The following is a 24,676-nucleotide window of genomic DNA, read 5'->3' on the forward strand; positions in this document are numbered from 1 at the left end:
TATATGTGTATATATATATATATATATATATATATATAATTAGGGTTGCACCGATACCAAGTACTTGCACAAGTATCAGTACTCATGCAAATGCACCGATACTTTCAGGCTCGGCTCTTTGAGCTGTCAGTGGGCCCCCCCCAGTGTTAAAGAAGTCCAGTAATTGGAGCTGTCACAAAAAAAGCAGCCAGCAATGTTTATTAACAACATTGCTCAGCCCTGAAACACTAAAATAAAAAGTAACATTGTTTCTTTTTGTATATTTCTGTTTCTTCATCTGCAGATCAAAGGGATGAACAAATGTTCCTCTGTTTAACCTCTTAATAACCCTTAATTTACTCTAATCAGCCTTAATTAACTCCCTATTCTCCATTTAATTATTATTTCCCTGCTTTTATTTTATTTTTTTATTTTTGTACGTCTATTTTATAAACGATAAACAATTAAAACTTTTTTTTTTTTGTTTGCTTTATTAGTGAATATTTTTACACATATATATTTATATATTTACACGCTTCACATTTCATTTGCAAAATAACTTTCTCAATACTTTGTACCATTACTGACAGCTGAAGTTAAAACAAAACATTTGCGGTAGGTATCGGCGAGTACTAAAAAAAAAAAAAAAAAAAAAAAGTACCATACGCATTATAAAAAAAAAATGGTATTGGTGCATATATATATATATATATATATATATATATATATATATATATATATATATATATATATATATATATATATATATATATATATATATATATATATATATATATATATATATATATATATATATATATATATTACACACACACACTGGCCAGCAGTCAGTTAGGCTGCATTTACATTGGGGCATTTTGAATCGCTGGGATTCTGCCAGCAATTTCAAAACGCTCTGCTAAAATGACAAATCGCACAACGAGCATTTAAGATACCATGCATTTTAATGGTACCTAAAAATGCAGTGAGGTTCTGCCACGTGATAAATCGCAATGCAATTGCGGCAAACCACATTGCCTAAAGCCTTTTTTGGGGCGAAAAGCTTCATGCGATGCCACGATCGCTGTGCCATTTATCGTGGCAGGACTGACCTGCATTTTTACTTTCCATTAAAATGTATGGCATCTGAAATGCGCATTGTGCGATTTTTGTTATTTTATCAGAGCGTTTTAAAATCATGAGCAGAATCGCAGTGATTCTGCCCACAATTGAAAATGCCCAGGTGTGAATGCAGCCTTAAAGCGGATTACCGCTTTAAGTACTTGTGACCCCCTGACATGCCATATTTGGCTAGTCTTCTTTTTTTTTTTATTTTTTTTATTTTTTAGGAGGGGGTACCTAGTTTTCACAGGTACCCAAGCTCCACTTCCTCTCCTGGCGCTGTGGGGTCAAGTGGAAGTTCTCCTCTCCCCTCCCTCCCTGCAATCTTCTGGGACACGTCACAGGTCCCAGAAGATTGCCCGGCCATTCATAACACACAGCGCGGCTCACGCATGCACAGTGCGTGGCCGGCTGTGAAGAGGGAGAGGAGCGAGGCCAGGTGAGTGTCTGTTTATTAAAAGTCAGGAGATACACTTTTTGCAGCTGCAGACTTTTAAATGGGTGGAACTCCGCTTTAAAGTAGATCTAAACTCCTATTAGCTTTCACATGTTACATTCACACCTAAGTATCACATTTTTCGGAGCAGAATGCACGTTTTTGCAGCTTCTGTCAGGCGTTTTTCAACTAAAAGGTATAGAGTGCTGCTGAAAAAGGAGCAGAGAGCTGCTGTTTGAGCATAAAGCACGCAAACAAAACCCTTAAAAAAAAAAAAAAAAAAAAAAAAAAAGCTCATGTTGCGGTTTTTACTTGTTTCCATTGAAGTCTATGGGTATAAAAAAAATGCTCAAATCTGCCTTTTTAAAACTAGCTCATGTACTTTTTTGAGTGACGGGCATTTTTCTACAAGCATCAGGATGCTCCAATGGGAACAGGGGCCATTGAAAACGATTGGTTTTTGCTTTTTGAGCGTTTTGTAGCTTGTAGCACGAAGCTCAAAAACGCTGAAGTATGGACAGGGCATTTATGTTATTCTAGAACTCAATCTTTTTAAACTTGCAGAGTTCATTTAAGTATTGAACCTGCCATGACAGACTTACATCAGGTACTTCCTGATATGGGGTGACAACTGTCTCCAAATTGTGCTCCTGTGTTGTCACATGCACTCCTGGTGAAGACTACAAGCGGCTGTGTGAAACACATTATTCAGGCATGGTTTTCTATTGTCACCATCAGGAAGCCGGCCCAGAGCAATGATGTGCTATCAACCGGGGTACGGTGCAGCTGAATGACCAGCATGCACCGCCCGTTCTCACGCATGCACATTTTCATAGTATTGCAGCGCCGTCAACTTCTCAGGTTGCCATTACAACGGGCGGCAGAAGTGCCCACCCCGTTGTGATGGCAACGAAGTCCTCGGCGCTGCCTACTGACTCCTGGGAAATGATAACACACATCTCCCAGGAGCAGTAGCGTCAAGGGAAGTGACGTCAAGAGCCGTGGTGAGGAAGGGGAAGATTTGAGGGGACGACATAGCAACAGGAATGAAAAGGCACAAAAAAAAAAATTCTCCAAATGTCATTTATTATATTATTTGTGCACAGTAATGACATTTTTTAGTTATGGGTGGAACTCTGCTTTAACAACAGTTTTTATGTCATCTCCTGCAGGTGGAGAACGAGTACGGCAGCTTTCATGCCTGTGATTACAGCTACCTGCGCCATCTGCTGACCATCTTCCAAATCTACCTGGGCGATGATGTCGTTCTGTTCACAACCGATGGCAACACCAACAAAGAGCTCAGGTGCGGGACCCTGCAGGGGCTCTTTGCCACTGTGGACTTTGGACCAGGTCAGTAGCAGACGTCTCCATTTTTAATCGCGCTGAGTTCGGGCAGCTAATGCGACTATTCCTACTGCAAGACAGTCAGCCCTCTCCAACTTGTTGCTGCCTACGTTACTTATATGTGCGGCGGCAAAAGATGGTGGGCTTAACCGCCATAAGCTGCACACATGCGTCTATGAACGGGCAATGTTTCTGTGCTAGGAACGCGCCCACTACATTCTCCCAGCACAGTGACCGATTCTAGTATTGATTTGAAACTGGTGGGACCGACTTCCAATCATGTGACCACCACCAATTATAGTGGTCATGTGATTGGACGGTCCTTCCCGCACACCTATGCGCTTTTTGGTGAGTTTTGCATTTTACAGAACTTCCAAAGCAATATTCCCAACGCACACCTTCCTGCAGAAATGGCTGTATTTATAATTGGGTGCTGAAGCAACCACCGGCTGGAACCGTAAATAGTCATAGCCCTTGTACACACGGTCGGAGATTCCGACAACCGAACCCGTCGGATTCTGTCCGTCGGATTTTGTCCAACGGATCTTGTCCGAAACTGTTGCATACACACGGTCGGATGAAGTTCTCGGAAAATCCGATCGCTCAGAACGTGATGACGTTATTTCGTTACAACGGGACTACGTTCAGGCTAGTAGCCAGTAGCTTTGATGTAGGAATTTGATCTGAGCATGCGTGGCACTTTGTCCGATCGGAATTCTCTACACATGATTGGAGTATGTCCGATCGGAGCATTTTTTCGGAAAATATTTCCGGCAAGTCGGAAAATTTGGTCCGACGGATATTCCGATGGAAACAGTCTGATGCAGACCACACACAGTCGGAATATCCGACAAAACGCTCCGATCGGACACATTCCGTCGGAATCTCCGACCGCGTGTACAAGGGCATAGAGAGTAATGTCACCACCACTCCAAAAAATGGGTCCAAAACTTTAATCAGCGATCACATAATTACGGCAAAAGGCGACATTTTGGAGCCACGCAGGACCCCTTCATCAGACATATGTCACATGCCTGATGAAGGGGTCCTGAGTGGCTCCGAAAACATCGCCTTTTGCTGTAATTATGTGATCGCTGATTAAAGTTTTGGAGATCCTGGTGTGCTGGTGACATTACTCTCTATTGCGTTTTGCAGAAACGCACTACAGTCCATTTAACAGGGTTTCCTATGGTACACGTTCACATCTGTGAATTTTTCAGCCAGTGTGTTTTTGGAAAGGGTCATGGACTTTTTTTTTCCCCACAGCAGATTGCATTTTGCGTGTAATAGACTTCAATGGAGTCACACCAGAAACTCAAATCTTGTGTTTTTGATGCGTTTTGTGTTTTGTTTTTTAACTGTATATAGCTGGTTGCTAAGGAGCGGGCCAGGAAGCCAGCCGCTGCATCCCTAACAACTGATAGGTCATCAGCTTTCCCCGTTGACAGCAGAATGTAAAATAAAATAAAAAAACGAAGAAATGGCGGCAAAAAAATTAGTGAAAAATAAAACAGCATGGAGTCGCCCCCCCCCCCCAGATCTGACCCGAAGGGCCTGGTATGGACTTGGAGTGCAACCCCATGCCAAAAAAAAAAAAAAAAGACTGACGTGGGGTCCCCCCCTCCCAAATCCATACCAGACCCTTATCTGAGCATGCAGGTAAGAAAAGGGAGGGGACGAGCGCACACGCCCCTCTTCTAAATCATACCCAGTCGCATGCTGTCAACACGGGGGGGGGGGGTTGATTTGGAGTAGATGGGCACAGCTCCCCCCTGCCCAGAGCACCTTGTCTCTATCAACATAGCTGCTTTCTTACAACCCTGGGCTGTGGTTGTGGGGGTCTGCAGGCAGGGGGGTTATCAGAATATGGAAGCCCCCTTTTAACAAGGGGGTTCCCAAATCCTGCCCCCCACCCAATGTGAGTATGGGGAGTAGGAAAAAAAAAACACAAACACAATTTTTGACAATTCCTTTATTAAAAATCCAAAAATAATGTCCCCCGATGTAGATCCAATGTCAATAACGCTGCCCGCGACTGCACTCTCTTCTGTCTGACAATTCTTAAATAGGTAAGCGGTGGGGCCACCGGTGATGTCATGGGTAGCCCACCCCTTACCTGTTTAAAAACTGTTAGGTGGAGGAGCGGCAGTTGGCCTTCGAGTGTGGAGCTTTTTTTTTTTCATGTGAGGCGGTCCGGCTGGTGGCGTGATTGATGATGGATCTATATCAAGGGACGTTATTTTTGGATTTTGGATAAAGCAATTGTCAAAAATTGTTTTTTTTTTCTATGTGACACTTTTTTTGGTGAATGAGTGTACCCCATACTCATTCACATAGGGTGAGGCAGGATCTGGGGACCCCCTTATTAAAGGGGGTTTGAAGATTCTGATAAGACCCCCACAACCCATGAGGCCCTTGTCCCCATCAACAAGGGGACAAGGTGCTTTGGGGTGAGGCAGAGCAACTTTCTTTGAAAACATTAGTCATCCCACCACAGGGGTCACTATGACTTGCAGAGCTCTTGCTGTAGACTCACCACTGCAACTTTGCACTTGCTAGAGACTTGCCACGCAAGTTTGCTACAAATTGGAAGTGTCAACTAGAACTTGTGCTTCAAGTGCTCTGCAAGTGTACAACTTACCAGTGAAAATGTGCAGCAAGGTAACAGACTTACAACACTGCCACAAATTTGGGGTAAATTATACTTGCTATCTGGTATGAAGATTGGAAACGGCAAGTACTAAAGAGCCGCTGCTCTCTCTCTCATCTGAGTCAAGCTGGCAGACGTGATGATGTCACCGTATTTGCTCTATCCTTACGTGTTACGTCTTTGGGTGGTCACTGCTTTAGAGGGTAGCCTTAGGGACCCATTCACACTATAATGAGCAACATCAGGCATCACAGATGTATTTTTTTTTGCATGTTGTTGCGCTACACGCATCACAGGGCAGCCAGTTAGCTTCAATGGGCTACCTATGCAAATTAGTTCATGTACCTTTTTTTTTTTTTTGCATGGAAAATGCGTGTTCGCTTGCTGCATTTGTTGTGCCATTAATAATGAATGGAACCGCAAACGCAATCCACTTTTTTTACGTGTTTTGGGAGCATTCACAAAATGCTATACAGCGAATGCAGCCTAAAACATAAGAGAACAGAAGATGTGCCGTAGGGGACTTGTACGAAACCAGTCTGTAATAGGAACCAGAATATGGATGTTTGCCTGGGGAAGTGACTGTCCCAACTCATGACTGATATGACTCATTAGTAATGAAATTGTGTAACATGCAAAATGCAGAAGGAAAGACTGTAAATAGAACAGGTCTGTAATGATTCCTAATACCGAATGTCTTTTTATGTTTTGTTTCAGCGGACAATGCTACAAAAGCCTTTGAATTACTGCGAAAAGTGCAGCCCAGAGGACCCCTGGTAATGTGTCATCCCCTTATAACATATAAAAGGACCATACACTATATTGGCAAAAGTATTGGGACGCCTGCCTTTATACACAAACATGAACTTTAAAGGCATCCCAGTCTTAGTCCGTAGGGTTCAAAATTGAGTTGGCCCACCCTTTGCAGCTATAACAGCTTCAACTCTTCTAGGAAGGCCGTCCACAAGGTTTAGGAGCGTGTCTATGGGAATGTTTGACCATTCTTCCAGAAGTGCATTTGTTATGTAGATGAGAAGGCCTGTCTCGTAGTCTCTGCTTTAACCACTTCCCACCCGGCCAATGCACATATACGGCCGGGTGGGAGCCGCCTACTCCTGATATGACGTTCAGGAACGTCATTCAGGAGTAGCGGGATCGCGCGCGCCCGCGCAGCGGCGCGATCCCGATGCGCCCGTGTCACCCGGACACGGCGCATCTCAGATCGGCAGGAGGGCTCTGTGATTGGCCCTCCTGATCACATGACGGCCGTGTCCAATCACGGCCGTCATGTGATGTAAACAAACAGCCGGTTGCTAGGCAATCGGCTCCTCCTCTCCTCACACAGAAGTCATCGCTGTGGAGAGGAGAGCAGATCGCTGCAGCCGGCTGCTGATCAGTGAGTATGGGCTGCTTTTTACAGCCTTTTACTCACTGATCACCAGTCTAGTGTACACAGTAAACACACCACACAGTAAACACATCACACAGTATAAACACAATGTCCCCACACATGTCCCCAAAACATACATGTCCCCAAATAATAAAAACACATGTCCCTAATAATAAAAACATGTCCCCCACATATGTCCCACTAAAATCACATGTCCCAATGATTATCTGCACACATATGTACGTGATCACCTGCACACATATGTACATGATCATTTGCGTACATATGTCCGTGATCACACAAACCAATTATTATACACTTAACGGATTTTTTTTTACCAAAAACATGTAGCAGAATACATTTTGGCTTAAATTTATGACAAAATTTGATTTTATTGGATTTTTATTGAAGTAGAAAAAAGAAAATAGTTTTTTTTTCCCAAATTTCCGCTTTTTTGCGCTTATATCGCAAAAAATAAAAAACGGAGTCGTGAATAAATACCACCAAAATAAAGCTCTATTTGTGCGAACAAAATGATAAAAATTTCATTTGGGTACAGTGTAGCATGACCGCGCAATTGTCACTGAAAGCGCTAGAGCGCTGAAAGCTGAAAATTGGGCTGGGAAGGAAGGGGGCGAAAGTGCCCTGTATTGAAGTGGTTAATTCATCTCAAGGGTGTTCTATCAGGTTGAGGTCAGAACTCTGTGCAGGCCAGTCAAGTTCCTCCACCTCAAACTCGCTCATCCATGTCTTTATGGACCTTGCTTTGTGCACTGGTGTGCAGTCATGTTGGAACAGGAAGGGGCCATCCCCAAACTGTTCCCACAAAGTTGGGAGCATGAAATTGTCCAAAATGTCTTGGTATGCTGACGCCTTAAGAGTTTAGACATGGGCGCCATCAAAAAATTTTGTTTCGTTTTGTTCTGTTTAGTTTCGTACGAAAAAAAAAAGTATTTCGTAATTTGTGTACAAAATTTAATTCGGATTCGTACGAAATACGAATTTTAATTATATTAGTAAACTTTTAGTTAAAATAACGAAAGTTTGTTATGATGAATTTATCATTATGAGGGGTGCCCACCATCCTTGTGCTGTGCTGACTTCCTGAGTTTTTATCTTTTAGGTTTGTTAACATTTCGTAGCAATTACAAATGTTCGTTGATGAGGAATTTATCATTGAGGGGTTCCCACCATCCCTGTGAGTTCCCAGGTCTGTACACCCGCTGTGCCCATTATGAGGGGTGCCCACCATCCCTGTGCTGAGTTCCCGGGTCTGAGTGTACACCCGCTGTGCCCATTATGAGGGGTTCCCACCATCCCTGTGCTGTGCCGACTTCCTCTGATTGGTGAACAAAACACCAGTCACAATTCTGTTAATTTGGAAATTCCCCATAGGGTTCCCACCATCCCTGTACTGAGTTCCTGGGTTTTAACTTTTAGGTTTGTTAACTTTTCGTAACAATGACGAATTTTTGTTATGAATTTGGATCTGAAATTGGTAAATTAAATTTTGTATTTCGTACGGAATTCATATGCATAAAAATTTGTATTTCAGATTCGTAGCGAATGTACGAATTTCTGGAAATTCGTACGAATTTTTGATACGTACGAAATGGATCGCACATAAGAATTCCCATCACTGAAACGAAGGGGCCAAGCTCAACCCCTGAAAAGCAACCCCACACCATAACCCCCCCTCCGCTATATGATTTGGACCAGTGCACAAGGCAAGGTCCATAAAGACATGGATGAGTGTGTTTGGGGTGGAGGAACTTGACTGGCCTGCACAAAGTCCTGACCTCAACCCGATAGAACACCTTTGGGATGAATTAGAGCGGAGACTGCGAGCCAGGCCTTCTCATCCAACATCAGTGCCTGACCTCACAGATGCTCTTCTGGAAGAATGGTCAAACATTCCCATAGACACACTCCTAAACCTTGTGGACAGCCTTCCCAGAAGAGTTGAAGCTGTTATAGCTGCAAAGGGTGGGCCAACTCAATATTGAACCCTACGGACTAAGACTGGGATGCCACTAAAGTTCATATGGGCTGTATGTAGACAGCCCTTGATTGTAATACAGTGCTCACATAGAGGAAGTAGAAGGATGGTAAAGAGGAGGATTTGCCATTAACAGTCATTCACATAATTTATTTCCTTTTTGGGACCTATGTTAGGAAATTAAAGTGTATATGAATCCAAAATCTAAATTTTTTTGTGTGTTTGGCATCATGATTAAGGGCTCTGTTAATAAATGTCAAACACATGCTGCACACATTTTGGCTGTAATTTCTCTAATAGAGTAATCCCTATGGTCAGCTCCGTCTAATATCAAAAAGTATAAAAGGAGTACCACAGATTTAATCTAGCACCACATCCCAAAGTAAAGCACAAAGGGTAACTGTCTAAGAGGAGAGCAAAAAGGATAGGATGACTATAGTGGTGCTCTACCCCTCAAAGTACACACATCGATCAAACTCCAAAATTGTATTTATATCAAATTATACCAGCAGAGAAAGATATACACAGAGAAGGCCTTTTAACCATTTCCCGCCCTACAGGCGTCGTTCATATATCTTTGTTTTCAGCCAGCGATTCCCTCTAATTTAAAAGCCATCCTTGCAGCTAGTCAGCCACTGGATTGCTTTTATAGGCAGCAGCAGGAGACACCCCCCCCCCCCCCACGCCATCCATCTGGTGCCTTTCTGGGCTCTCCTGTGCAATCAGGTGGCGTTGGTGGATTACCATAGAGCTGGCCGTGGACTGGATGGTCCCTGGCCATCTCTATGACCCTGGGAGGAGGCCGGAAGTGGCATCATGACGTCACTTCCGGTACTGGCAGAAGAAAAGGCGATAGAAAATTAATGTGACGGGACCTCTGACATACTCTTCCATGCTTTTTTGTGTTGCAGGTCAATTCTGAGTATTACACTGGGTGGTTGGACTACTGGGGGGAGAAACACGCTAGCAGCTCAGCTGAACAAGTGAGCCAAGGTCTAGAAGACATTCTGGAAACTGGAGCCAACGTCAATATGTGAGCTCTAGACTGGGACGAATTATGAGCCATAGTCACCTGTTAATGGGATGACTGGTGGGGGTGGACAGCGGTGACATCTGACCTAACCTGTTTTATGTACTTCCTATGCAGGTATATGTTTGAAGGAGGCACCAACTTTGGCTACTGGAATGGTAAGAGATGGTTTTATTTAAAATGTAAGCTCTGATGGTAGCAGTGGGTTAGAAGGTAAGGGAAAATCTTACAGAGGTACAAAATGGCAAAGAAATACAACACTGGGGTTCTAGTTCTTCCCTACTGTTACTAGAAGTTGAACCAACAACCTCTGTTGTGTGTTGGCAATAGCTTTGCTTGCTGAGCCACCTGGGATGCTGGAAAACATCCTGTCTGAACCCTAGGACAATCTTGTTTCTTGTAAACCTTTTAATTCCTTGCTTCTCCCATGAACTTCCTATTTAAGCCGTGTCCTTGCACTTCCTGTTTGCCAGATTATTGTGCTTTTCTCCAGTCATTATCCTGCTCCTTACACTCCTGCCATATACTTTATCTTCACTACTGACCTTGGCTTGTTCCTTGACTAAGCTTACGCTTGCTCCCAACCTGCAACGGACCTTTGGCTTGTTGCTGACTACACTTCTGTTCGATCCCTACCTGCTACATCTGCAACCAGACCCCAGCCTTGCTCACCTCCTGGTGGGGCGATCCTAAGGATTGCGACCTGGTACTGACAGGTAGCAAAACCCATCTCCACCATCAGGCGCTCTGGTGAATACCAGCTAGTGCTTAGAACCTGAGCCTGCATCATCTACCAGGTTGATCTGCTTTGTGTATTTATCCTGCTGGTCGGTGGGAATCTCTTGACTGCTATAGCTACTGGTCTCCGAGCCCTGACCGTGACACTGACTCTATCCAGAATTACAAAAACATTGTCTGAAGGTGGACTTTAAAGGCATTGTACACTTTCAAACGTTTTTGTAGCTATAACTTGGTATTTGTGTAGTTTAGTTCCCTGTGTTTTTGTTTGCCTTACCTTGTAACAATGGGCTTACATGTTGTGGCTGCAGTTTGTAGTGTCACAGCAGATCAATTCCATTATGTTCATATATTCATTCACTCAGCTTGTCCCTATTCGCTAAAGGGACAAGCAATTTCTTGTTCTGGGTCACACAGCATCCAATACATGCCTCTCCGTTTCCTCTGTGTTGCATCACAAATGTGGGAGTACCAGTGTGATGAAACACGTCTCTTCCCTTCATTGCTCTGCCTATTTGTGTCTGTGTCAGCTCTAATTACCGTGCAGCTCTCACCTGCAGTATGCTAGACTTAGAGACCCAGGGATTGTGGGATTAGTAGTTTCTTCACAGGAAGTATCAGTTCTTAGACTACAGACAGAGGTCATGCATTAGCCTGTGCAGTGGCATGGGGCATACCTCATGTTTATACACAAACAGAAGCTTCTGACCCAGGAATGTGAAGATTTTCTGTACTATAGGCTGTGTTTACAGGGCAACAAATGACGCCATGAAACGACATGATCAATGCAGGTGAAAAACAATAGATGCAGGTAGGAAGGTTTGCAATGCTTTTAACAAGCTGAGGGCTAATGAACCTGCTAGAAGTACCCATCGTTATGGTGGAGAATCTCTGCCATTCATGGGATCATTTTGCTGGAATTGCTGAGAGACGCCTTTTAAATTTGTACAATTTTTAACCTTGTTTTTATTCATAGGCGCCGACTTCAAGTATACGTACAAGCCGATTACAACAAGCTACGATTATGACGCACCTCTGACAGAGGCGGGAGACCCAACCGATAAATTACTGGCAATCCGCTCTGTGATTAGCAAGGTAACCCTCTTCCTGCACTGATGCACTATAACCTATTCAATGTGTTCTCTAACAGCCATTAAACAGTACAGTATCAAAGCTGATTTCTTATTGGCAGTTATGGGTTATTAAAAGTTTTTAACTTGCACTGTGTTTATAAACATTGCTTTCAAGGTAAAGTCACTTTGTAAAAGCTTAGCTTGCATAGCTTTGTGCCATGCCAGTGTTTGATGTCTACTGGTTGCTTTCCAAACTGACTATAGACATTAGTCAATGGTTGGACAGGCATACATGATCCTCTCAGGCCGCGTACACACGGGCGGACTGTTCGCCCAACTTTGTCCGCTGAACAGTGTTTGGGCGGACAGTCCGCTCGTGTGTGGGCTTTCAGCGGACAGTTTCAGCGGACAGTTTGACGGACAAGGTTTTTCGGAATTTCCGAAAAACTGTCCGCTGAAACCTTGTTTCAGCGAACAGTCCGCTCGTGTGTAGGCTTGTTCGTCAAACAAAGTTGCGCGCATGCTCAGAAAGGATTTACACGCCGAAAGTTATAATGCAGTGTATAGGACGTCGTATTTTTCGTCCCGTCGTACGTGCCGTTCACGTCATCGCGCACGGTTTCAGCAAACTGTTCGTTCGTCGTGTGTGGGCATGTCCGTCCATGCTAATTTTGAGCGGACTGTTTGCCGAAACTGTTGGACGGACAAAGTTGGGTGAACAGTCCGCGCGTGTGTACGCGGCCTCACGATCCTGTGGGCTAATGGGTCTGTTCACTTTTAATGGACAAAAAAAAAATCCCCTATGCATTTCAGCATTTTCATCACATTACATATCATCCCATTGCTGTTCAAATAGTTGCTCCTTTCTTCCTCTATACCTGTTGTTCATTCGCACCTTGTCCTTAAGTAGCTGATCCCCCTGGATGTTAGAAGTGCTCTGGCATACTCAAACAGTGCACCCCATCTGCACTAGCTGAGAGAATGCACAGTGCATGCATGGTGTTTGATCGAGCCAGAGCACTGTTGGGGCACACTTCTAATGTTGGCCTGTCATGTCGTTATGACAGGATGGAGAAGAGTCTAATGTGTTTTTATGGGCAGCTTGAGCATAGTTAACATGCATGGAAGGGGACAGGAGCAACTATTTGACTAGCAGAAAAGTGGCAAGTAATAAAATGTACTGGGGATGGTAAAATGCCCATTAAAGGTGAACTAACCCTTTAAGCTTCTGCCCAAAAAGGAATGGCCAGATAGCAGAAGCATCCTGTTTAGAGGAAGAGCATATGGTGCTATGGGACCGTCTCCATTAATCTCTGGCCTCTGGGCACAGCACCATAGAAGTCTGAGGCTATAATTAGCAGGCGTGGCATGGACAGCTAAGACTTTCAACCGCCCCCCCCCCCCCCCCCATTGAAGTGTGCATCAATGGATTGGACAGGGAGGGTTAGGTTTGGTCAGGGTGAAAAAAGGATAAATGCACTCTATAAACATGTATACAGATAAGGTGTCCTGACTTCATTTGCTGCATACATTTTCCGTGTTATTGAATTAGAGCAGTGTTTCTCAACCAGGAGGCCATCTGGGTTCCCATGAGATGCTGTGCTGGCTGTCAAATAAAACCCATGGGAAATGTGATGGGGGAGTCTGTGTAATTGGGGGAGTCTGTGATGGGGTTGGGGCCTGATGTGATAAGGGGCTCTCATGTATAGGAGGGCCACTGATATATAGGGTAAGGGTTCTGATTTGATTGAGATTACTCTGACTTGAACGGGTAATTCTGATGTGATGGGGTACCTCTGATTATAATAGGGGCCTCTGATGTGAAGGATGTGATGGGGGAACCTATGACATAAAGCCGGGGGCTGATGTAATGGGAGACCTCTGACGTACTCTAATGTAATGGGGGGAACTGTAATGTGATGGGGGACCTCTGATATAAAGGGGTCCTTTGATGTGATGGGAGACCTCTGACGTGAAGGATCTGCTTTAATGTAAGGGGGCCTCTGATGTGATGGGGTAACTTTGACATGAAGGGCATGCTCTAAAATAATGGGGAGACATCTAATGTGATGGGGGACCTCTGACATGAAGGGCATGCTCTGGTGTGATGGGGGGACCTCTGATGTGAAGGGCATGCTCTAATATAATGGGGGGACTTCTGATGTGATGGGGTAACTGTGACACGAAGGGCGTGCTCTAATATAATGGGGGGACATCTAATGTGATGAGGGACCTCTGACATTAAGGGCATGCTCTAATGTAATGGGGGAACCCCTGATGTGATGGAAAATCTTTGATGTAATGGAGGGACCTCTGATGTGAAGGGCATGCTCTCATGTAATGGGGGGACCTCTAATGTGAAGGAGGACCTCTGATATAAAGGGGGCCACTGATGTGACAAGTGACCTCTGACATGAAGCGCACCCTCTAATGTAATGGGGGGACCTCTGATGTGATGGGGAATCTTTGATGTAATGGGGGGGACCACTGACGTGAAAGGCATACTCTAATGTAATGGGGGGACCTCTAATGTGAAGGAGGACCTCTGATTATAAAGGGGGCCACTGATGTGATGGGGGACCTCTGACATGAAGGGCATGCTCTAATGTGATGGGGGGGGGGGGGGGGGGGCTGTAATGTGATGGGTATGATATAAAGGGGGCCTTTGATGTGATGGGAGACCTCTGACGTGAAGGGTGTGCTTTAATGTAAGGGGGGAGACATAAGGAGGCCTCTGATGTAATTGGGTAACTGTGACATGAAGGGCGTGCTCTAATATATTGGGTGGACATCTAATGTAATGGGGGACCTCGGACGTAAAGGGCATGCTCTAATGTAATGAGGGTACCTCTGATGTGAAGGGGTGGGGGCTCTAATGTAATGAGGGTACCTCTGATGTGAAGGGGTGGGGGCTCTAATGTAATGGGGGTACCTCTGACGTGAAGGGGTGGGGGCTCTAATGTAATGGGGGTACCTCTTGGCTTGCCGCCTGCACTCCAATTCATCCCAAAAGTGTTCTATCGGATTGAGGTCAGAACTCAATTGGGATTGGTAAATGTGAGAAACACAAAAATAAACAAATAGAAAATTTTCACACCAATATATACAATATATGGATGTGCATCTGATGAGGAAAGTTTTGTGAGGTTGCAATGTACTTTTGTTATATATCTGTACAATATTGGATGTGGGAACTCAGTGTTCAGCAGCAACAAACAATCTTGTTTTTTTGGGTTTTTTTTTCTTTGGATGTATTTTTAGTGGTGGTAGTGCATCGGATTCTTACAAACACAATTACTGTTCTTAACATAATTGTAATTCTAATATTTTACAGTTCCAGTCAGTGCCAGAAGGACCCTTTCCTCCCCCCACTCCTAAATATTACTATGGTTTAGTCTCTTTGAATAAGGTAAGTACCCCGATTTAGATAAATATATGGCTATGATGGGAGCTGTAATTAAAAATACATGATCAAAATATAAATCACAGACATTTAGTGTATTTTATTCACGCAATAAAAGTACAAACAATAATAAAAATTACAACTCCATATAGATAAAAGTTCATGTGAAATGTAAAAGTTTATATAAAGTATAAAAAAGACACTGTATAAAAATCCGGCATCTGCCGATGTAACATATGAAGCAATGTCACAACCGCGACAAATAGGGCAGTCAGTGACATTCTCCTCCACAAACCACAGGCTTCTTACCAAGATGACAAGACCCCTAAAGTATAAGAGGTCAGTGAGTAGGTCATGACCAGATTAAAAGAAAAGGCCCCACATAACGTAATACAGTTTTAGAAAAAGAATCCTCCTTTTTTTTTTTTTTTTTTTTTTTTTACAAGCATAAAAACGCACAAGCACAAAATATGGACGCACAGCCACCATGCTCGGCCTGCAATCATGTTGTCAAATCATTTGCTCGTCCCGATGCGTTTCATCATTTGCTCCGTGTGATGTGTTTGATGTCGTCAGGTGACAGGAACACCTGATCAGCCAACACCAAAGCCAGTTGTAAACACCCAGACAATGTCCTTTAGGAAGCAAACCACCCCAGTTGCTGGCTCAACAAAAATAAACTTGCCCTTTTTTAATGTTGAATCTGTTTTATTAAGTTTCAAACATTTCTTAAGCTCCCTGGTGGTATTCCGAGTCTGGCTCGGGGTGAGATTTAATTACCATAAGCGGTATTCCCGAGCCAGACTCGGGATCGCATCGCTGGATCCAGCGATGTCTACCCGCTGTGATCAGCGTGCCGCCGTGTCTCGCTCGATTTGTGACAGCGCAGAGCTCCGTTCCCTGCCAGCGTTGCGACGCACAGGGATGGAGTTCGGCGCCAAATTCAAAAAGTACAAATTACACATCCCCTTTGTCCCTAGTGGTTTGTCCAGTGTCCTGCATGCAGATTTATATTATAAATACTGTTCTTTCTGCCTGGAATATGGAGATCGTCCATAGCAACCAAAACCGTCCCTTTACATCAAAAGTGGTTATAGACCAGCTAGAAAACAGAGATAATAAATTAGAATCACTCACAGAATTGAGCGATAGCGATTTGTGGGGAAATTTGTCATCAAACACTTAAAGTAATGACAGCGACAATTCTGCAAATCAGCACATTTCAGTGTTTTTGATTTGATTACATTATTGAATAATTTTTATTATTATTATATTATTATTTGTTATAATTATTTATTTTATTATATTTATATAACGCCCCCTCTTTTCTTAGGTAAAGCTAAAATACTAAAGCCAATCCTAGGTTTCTTATGTCGCCATATGAAGTCACGAATAGCCTTCTTGATTGATTGGAAGAAACCACGAGGAGGGGGGTGGGGGTAGGAATCGCCTGAAAAAATGTATAAAACTTTAGGCAGAATGTCTATTTTGGCAATGTTTATTTGGCCAAACCAGGAGATGTTTGGTGTATCATAAGATTCCAAGCACGTTCGCATCATTCCTTTTAGGCACGTATAATTGATCTGCCAGGGTAGACAAAGAGGTAGGAATTTGGGTGCCAAGATACTTGATAGCCTTTTGCTGCCATTTAAATCCAAATGAAGATTGAAGCCGGGATAAAGTAGGTTTGGGTAGGGAAATGTTAATTGCCTCCGTTTTATCGTAATTTACTTTGAAGTTGCTAACCAAACTCTGTGAAATGCCTCAACAATAACTGGCATAGATATGTGCGGCTTCGTAACATATATAAGAAGGGATAATTTATAATGACGTTGGCCAATACAAAGACCTTTGATATTAGAGTTGTGCCGAATGGCCTTGGCAAGATGTTCCATAGTGAATATGTATAATAATGGCGACAGGGGGCACTCCTGGCGGAAACTTGCCCTTTTTAAATCAGCAGCGGGAATAGCTGCAAAAAAAAAAAAAAAAAAAAAGAAAAAAAAAGACCAATAACACTACAAAATTAATTTGTTTAAATAAACGTATTTATTAAAGGCCTTTATCTCTGTCAGAGCTCCCTCTAGTGGGCGAATAAGAGTTAGTCTGCACCACATTTCAAGTTAGTGATTGTAAAGGTTAATTAAAAAAAAAATAACAAACATGTTTATACTTACCTCCTCTGTGCAGTTGGATTTGCACAGAGCAGCCTGGATCCTCCTCTTCTCAGATCCCTCTTTTGCTCTCCTGGCCCCTCCCACTGGTGAGTGGCCCCACAGCCAACAGTTTGCTACAGGGGGTACCCAAGCTGAGTCAGAGCTCCATGCAGACACGGAGCCCTGACCTGGCCCCACCCCCTCTCTCCCCTGATTGGCCGACTGATAGTCACGGGAGTCAATGGCGCAGCTGTTGTGTCTCAGCCAATCAGGAGGAGTGTCTAGGACAGTTAAGACACTTGCTGCAGAGAGAAGGGGCTCAGATAAGTGATTAGGGGTGCTGGGGAGGTTGCCACACACAGTTTTTTTTTTTTTTTTTTTATCTTAATACATAGAATGGGGGGGGGGCTTCCCAATGGGGGCATAGAATTGGGGGGGTCCCAATCAGACCATCTCAATCCCTGTGTATATCTAAAAAAAATAATAATTAAAATTCATTAAAAGAACCAGAAACTTATAGAGGATGGCTTGCACCTTTACAAACAGATTATACCTTTTTAGCTATTATGAATGAAACAATTTTATGTCCCATTCTGTATTTTATCCAAAAAGGACTTTTCAGGCTCCGTTCACACCAGCGATTAAAGCCAGTACGAATTGTAGTGGCAGTTCCTTTTGCGGCTCTCAACAGCTAGCTGCAGCCGCCGGCCTTGCCCACTATAATGACGGGTTGCAGGCGGCCACATCCATTTGCTGCTCTCTGAATAGCCAGCGATTACCTGCGGCAATTGTTGCTGGATGCACTTTGTCTGACCTGTCATGTCATTATAGTATGGGGCTGGTGGGCCGCACCTAGCTGCTGAGAACTGCAGCAGGAATCGCTATTATTCTGCTGCTACTATTTTCACTGACCCTATTTGCTGGTGTGAACATAGTCTAGTGCCGTGTACACATGACTGGCTTTCCCGTCGGAATAAACTCTGAAGGTCTTTCCGACACACAATCACACCAAAGTCCGTTCTTTTAGAACGCAATGACGTACGACGGGACTAGAAAAGGGAAGTTAAATAGCCAGTAGCCAATAGCTGCCCTTGCGTCATTTTTGGTCCTTCGGAATAGCATACAGACGAATGATTTTCCTGATAGGTATTGATTCCATCGGAAAGATTTACAACATGTTCTATTTCTAGGTTCGTCAGAAAAAAAAAGTCAGATGAAGCCCACACACGATCGGAATATTTGATGAAATTATTCCGTCTGACTTTTTCTGCCGGAAATTCCGACCATGTGTACACGGCAAAACTATTCAAATATATCCACTTTGTCTCCATCTATGAAATCTCCCTCCAAACATTACCCTCTAGTGGGGGGTGAATTTATGAATTGCCAACAACATAAAGCAGAGTTCCAGTAGTTTTTAAGTTTATTAAAAGTCAGCAGCTACAAAACGTGTAGCTGCTGACTTTTAATAAGCACACACTTACCTGTCCCACACTCCAGCGATGTGCCCGGGCAAAGCCTCGCTCCTCTCCTTCTCCTCTCCAGTGGTGCCAGCATTGCAAGTGTGGGCACTGCGCATACATGAGTCGCGCTGTGCCTTCTCAGTGGCCAGGCAATCTTCTGGGACATGTCACAGGTCCCAGAAGATTGCAGGGAGGAAGGGGGAGAGGAGGAGTCGCCAAGGCAGCCCGAGTGGAAGTCGGGGCTGGTTACATGTCAAAACTAGGTACCCGCTTCCGCCCCCCCCCCCCCCCACAAAAAAAATTACATGCAAATGTGGCATGTAAGGGGGCGAGGAGTGCTTAAAGCAGAAGTTCCACTTTTGGGTGGAACTCTGCTTTAAGATTTTTCAGGGTCCTTATGCACTAGGGCATAATACCTAGAAAGGCTTTGACCCTTGAGCTCCTTGTTAACATTTGCAATGTGCTCTTGCAGTCCTTCCAATGTACTGCAGGGCACAAGGGCACTGCAGTAAATAAACAAGATTCTGTGTGGAGTAAGTTATAAATTCACAAATAATATAAGAATGCACAGTGACTTGAAGTTTAAAGAAGAGGCCCCAGATGTGTTAGAACTAGTGCATTTTCACATCCCACATCTTCTACAAGGGAATAAGCCTCACAGCCCTTTAAACAGTCTGGGTTGTTTAGGTTTCTCTACCAGGCTTGGGGCTACTCTATCCTTTAGGAAGGGCACTTTCTTGGAGAGAATGGTAGAATTATCTTTTAAAACCGGGCTCAGTTTTGTCATTTTTCAGAATGTCAAAGCCTATTGATTAATCTCTTGACCCTATAATAAAGATTGGAAAATATAGTACATATCGTTCTTCTGTGGTGGTCTACTATCACCCAACAAATGTTAATTATTTAATGAAATCTGATGCATTTTCTCATCCAGTTGAGTTTTCTTCTAGTAATCGCGTATGGCTATGTTGTTGTTTTTTTTACACTGGTATCCTTATTGGTCTTTTTCTATACACAGATTGGTGATCTTGTGGATCTTTTAGAGGTTTTCTCAAGAGGTGACCCCTTTGTGACCCAATACCCAATTACCTTTGAGGATATGAAACAGGTAAGGTCTGCATTTCTGCTGAGTGTATATATAATAAATAATCTTAGCTAAACTCAACTAAATGTGTCCTCTGTCCTGTCTCAGGTTTTTGGATTTGTATGGTATAGGACCAGCCTACCCTCAGACATACCGATCCTCACGCCTCTCTCATCGCAAGTTAATGGCGTCCATGACCGAGCGTACATTTCAGTTGGAGGGGTAATAAGTCGTCACTGTGTTAAAATGTATTTATAGATCAATGCTACAGAACATTTTAAGTGAAATAACAGATAATTTTATATCTGTACTGGTGCTTACCAGTACATTTTAAAGTTGGATGCCAGGTATGACATTTATTGCATACTTACATTGGTCCGACGTCAATAGACGTAGTCCCGGCAAAGGAGATCCGCGCTGTAGCCGCCATTCGGCTATAGCGCGGGTCTCAAGTGGTTAATTAATCATACAAAAATATTAGATTATACAACATCATATCCCTAACAGAATAGGAACTAAACAACATAAGTCAACATATGATGTAATGCAGATTAAAGTGGTGTTGCCACCAAAAAATGAAAAGCTGCTTAAAATTAATAAAAAAAATAAAAAAAAAATAATTGGCAAAAAAAAAATTTTTTTACTCACCTCTAAATACCGGTTGCTAGGGGGTCCCTCGTAGTCTGCCTTCTTCATTGCCCGGGCTGGTGACATCACTTCCCCTTGCGCCGCACATTCATCTGGGACCTGTCACGTGTCCCAGGTGACTGTACGGCGTATCACGGTGCCCCGCGCCGCTCGCGCATGCACAGTGGTTGCCCGGCTGTGAAGCCACAGCCGGGTGCCCACAGTATGCATGACGGCGCCGCGAGCGGAGAACGAGGGGGGGGCTTCGTTCCCCCGCATCGCTGGACCCTGGGGCAGGTAAGTGTCCGATTATTAAAAGCCAGCAGCTGCAGTATTTGTAGCTGCTGACTTTTAATTTTTTTTTTTTTTAAGGGGTACCCCACTTTAATAACAGGAATGGGGATCACACTGTCAAAACCAGGGGGAGTGTCCATTCGGCCGACTTGAATGACGTCACGTCGAATGAGATTCGATTGTTGACCACAAGGTGGGGCATGTATTCTTACCAGCAAGCCTTGTGAAAAGCTCGGCACAGCTGTGGAATGATGAGATAATTAAAACAGTTTATTAACCAGCATGCTCTGCACTTACTTTGCACAGCTGATCTGGGAAACAAACACTAGGCTGAAACCTTTAGAGGACTGCAGAGGTAAGAATCTGGCCACATCTCTATTTTTTTCTTTAATACCTGGAGAGAGCCTCCAAGTTTTTAACCTTATTACACCACTGTTACAGATTATCTGGCTCTGGTGCAACTACACAGGGAAACTTTCTTGTCTGAATCGGATGTTCCACACGGTTTGAGACAACTACTGATTTATACAGTCTCCTGATTTCAGACTTACAAACACTAGATGTTTGCAGGAGAGGCCATACTTTATGGTGTGGTGAGTGCTCCTAATATAGCATATTTTTTTCTATTATGATTGCCCTTGTAACCTACTAAATAATTGGTGGCTCTCTTACGCTTAGGATATCGTGACCAAAAAGTAAAACAAGATAAAATAAAAAAACCTTTCCCCTGAACTGGAGGCATTGATGCGTGCGTTTAGGTGCTATCAACCACTTGAACATTGAAACTGCAGCAGTCTTCTATAGGATTGGGAACCAGCCTTTTGGGGTCCCTCGTTTTGAACCCACTTTTTTTGAGTGAGTTTTTTTGTCTTTTTTTACCTCTTGTTACTATTGAAATCTAGTTATTATGTTTTACATGTCCCCATGGTGACCTATATATACGCTGCTGCCCTCCCCCTGGTTTTGACAGTGTGATCCCCATTCCTTTTATTAATCTGCATTACATCACATGTTGACTTATGTTGTTTAGTTCCTATTCTGTTAGGGATATGATGTTGTATAATCTAATATTTTTGTATGATTAATAATAATTTTTTTGTTTCTTTGTTTACTAGTCACACAAACCTCTCGCTCCAGAAGAAGCGTGTTAAAACACGCGAAACATGTAGAGCTTTCTCCTTCTCAAGCAGTACACTTAATACCGCAAGTAGAATAATCATATTTCTGAAGATTATGTATTAAATGTTTACTATCTATTTTCAAAAGTGAAAAGGTGAAATGGCAGTATAGTCTGTATATTATGGAGGATATTATATATATATTATGGTCCTGCTGTGATTAGATGCTCTTTTAGCAATCTCTGTTGTCTAGTACAATGAGAAAATAATATGTTCTTAATAAAATGTTTTTTTTATCTTTATTCTATGATTGTTATTGTATACATGGTGCCTAAAAAGTCCAGAAGCCCCACCTTTTGTCTTTTTTGTAAAATATTAATTGGGACGTGGCACTTGTTGTATTTCTGTGTATCCACAGCACCACTCTGTGTGAGATGCATTTTTTTGATTTAGCATTATCTAATGCAGTCTCCAAACTGCGGCCCTATGCCTGCTTTTATCAGGCCCTTGGGACACTTTTCTTCTTACAGATGCAAGACACTATTCCTCCCACTGACACCAACAATGAGGGATAATTCCTGTTACTGACCTCAACAACGGGGCATTTCCATTGACGCCAGGACAATTTTTCCCAATGGCCACAGTCCGGCCCTCTTGTAAAAGACTGTAAACTGGTACTTTGTTTAAAGTTTAGAGACCCCCCTGATCCAGTGGGACAGAATGTGATGGGAAATCCACAATTATTTGGAGTCATCAGAACAGTTCCAGTGAAAACTGTTTGAGGGGATTTTGGAGAGATTATCTCTTGAAAATGAAAAAATAAATTTGGCTTTAGATATACATTCAATTTTAGGGTATGCCTGCAGTGCTTTGTGGTGCCATACATTGTGAAACACACTCCAATGCACTATACCAGTGGTCTCCAAACTGTGGCCCTTTGCCTGCCTTTATGGCACTATTCCTTCCACTGACACAAATTATCCTTAACCATTTCTCCCACTGACACCAATGATGGGGCACTATTCCTCCCACTAAAAGCAATGATGGGCCATTGTTTACTCTCATTGATGTTTGGGCATTTTCTACTCCCACTGGCCAAAGCCAAACAATCCATCCTCCGCTCCTGATTGAAGTATCACTAGCAATAAAAAGGAGAAGTATAGCCAAAAGTTATGTTGGCTGTACTTCTGGGGAAACTGCACTCCTGTGACCCCTTTTTCAGCTAACGGCGACATAAGGGCCGCTATTGACTGACATGACAGTCGGTCCAAGCTCTGAAAAGGTTCGGACTATATGGTAAGGATCCACCCAGATGCCTGGACTGGTAGCTCTCCCAGCAAGCTCCTGAGAACCTGAGGCAGCTTCTCCCGGCCCCTCCACAGCCCAGTGCTCCATTAAATTCTGGAGAGGCAGAGCAGTTAGTCCCCGACTCTCTGCTCACTGAAGCCTGAGAACCGAGTGATCAGTGGTCTATGATCACCCCATTCTCAGTCTTTGAGCTGACGAGGGAAAGATACAGCATTGGATTGATGCCGCTTTCACCTAGGTGAGTATAGGTGTTTTGTTTATTCTGATCAGAAATTCCGATCGTCTGTAGCAATTCCGACGTGCAAAATTCCTACCTATGCTCGGAAGCATTGAACTTCATTTTCTTGGCTCGTTCTAGTGTTGCATTTCACCGTGTTCTTGGCAGTCGAAAGTTCAGAGAACTTTTGTGTGACCGTGTGTATGCAAACCAAGCTTGAGCGGCATTCCGTCGGAAAAAAAACATCCAAGATTTTTCCCACAAAAAATCCGATCGTGTGTACGCGGCATTAGTGAATTCACCCCACTATACAAAAAAGTAAATGTATATATCTGCAGCGCTACTATCATGATAAAGTAAATCTAGTATCAATAAGATGTGCAAACGTGCATCAATAACACAATACGGTCATCACAATCCCCCATTAAATAAAGTTCAGAAGTGAATAGATGTGTGCGACTTCTTGATTGCTGTGAACATCCGTTGATATCATTCACCATCGTGCTGCTCTATAGACAATGCTTGGTTGTGCACACCATCACCAGTTATACCTGCTCACATCAACAATGAGTCAGGCAGACTCGGATATAAATCTTTACTCCCCCTCTTCTACGATCTCCCACATCCACAATCGATCAGCTGTTCAACGTCAGCCCTCTCTAGCGTCAACAACCTCCAGAGTGATTCCAGTGGGTAAAGAATTGATCTCTCTTACACAGTTCGCCGCTCCTTTAACTCTCTTCCACTTTTAGGGATACCGCTCCAACATCACGCAATCACAAACACAGGCTACATAGTGCTCTCCGTTTTAAAATGTATTAAAAAAAACCCTGCTAAAATAGATACTTACAAGATAATGGAATATAACTCAAATATATACAATTTAAATGCGTGCGCTCGCTCACCACCGTGGCTCCGTGATGTCACAGGCTTGGCTCCTCCCCTCCTAATGTAGGTGAGGGGCCGAGCCTGTGATGTCACACAGCCGCAGTAGTGAGCAACTGGATGCATTTGAATTGTATATATGCAAGTTTTATTCAATTAACCTGCAAGTGTCTTTTTAGCAGGGTTATTTTAATACATTTTAAAACGGAGAGCACTATGTATCCTGTGTTTGTGATTGCATGATATTGGAGCGGTCAGTTAAGTAGTAAAAACCAGATCTAAGAAGTGTCTTTAGTCACTAATGTAAACTAGATTAGCTAGTGCCTAGTAGAGGATTAGAGCCAATAGGGGATATGC

The 24,676-nt window shown here is 43.3% G+C and overlaps 1 protein-coding gene across 2 annotated transcripts in view; it reads left to right on the forward strand.

Annotated features, from left to right (window-relative positions):
- GLB1L (galactosidase beta 1 like) overlaps positions 1-24,676 on the forward strand; it is a 45,654-nt gene that overhangs the window by 18,136 nt on the left and 2,842 nt on the right. For both annotated transcript variants that reach the window (XM_077447860.1, XM_077447859.1), the window contains 8 exons: positions 2,710-2,890; positions 6,252-6,310; positions 9,835-9,956; positions 10,071-10,111; positions 11,668-11,786; positions 15,099-15,173; positions 19,805-19,894; positions 19,979-20,092. In XM_077447860.1, coding sequence (XP_077303986.1) covers positions 2,710-2,890; positions 6,252-6,310; positions 9,835-9,956; positions 10,071-10,111; positions 11,668-11,786; positions 15,099-15,173; positions 19,805-19,894; positions 19,979-20,092 — 801 coding nt within the window. The remainder of the gene's footprint in view (positions 1-2,709; positions 2,891-6,251; positions 6,311-9,834; positions 9,957-10,070; positions 10,112-11,667; positions 11,787-15,098; positions 15,174-19,804; positions 19,895-19,978; positions 20,093-24,676) is intronic.

This window comes from Lithobates pipiens, unplaced genomic scaffold (assembly GCF_037356315.1).
Source record: "Lithobates pipiens isolate NorthernLeopardFrog02 unplaced genomic scaffold, aLitPip1_a1.2 Scaffold_22, whole genome shotgun sequence".
Classification (NCBI taxonomy): domain Eukaryota; kingdom Metazoa; phylum Chordata; class Amphibia; order Anura; family Ranidae; genus Lithobates; species Lithobates pipiens.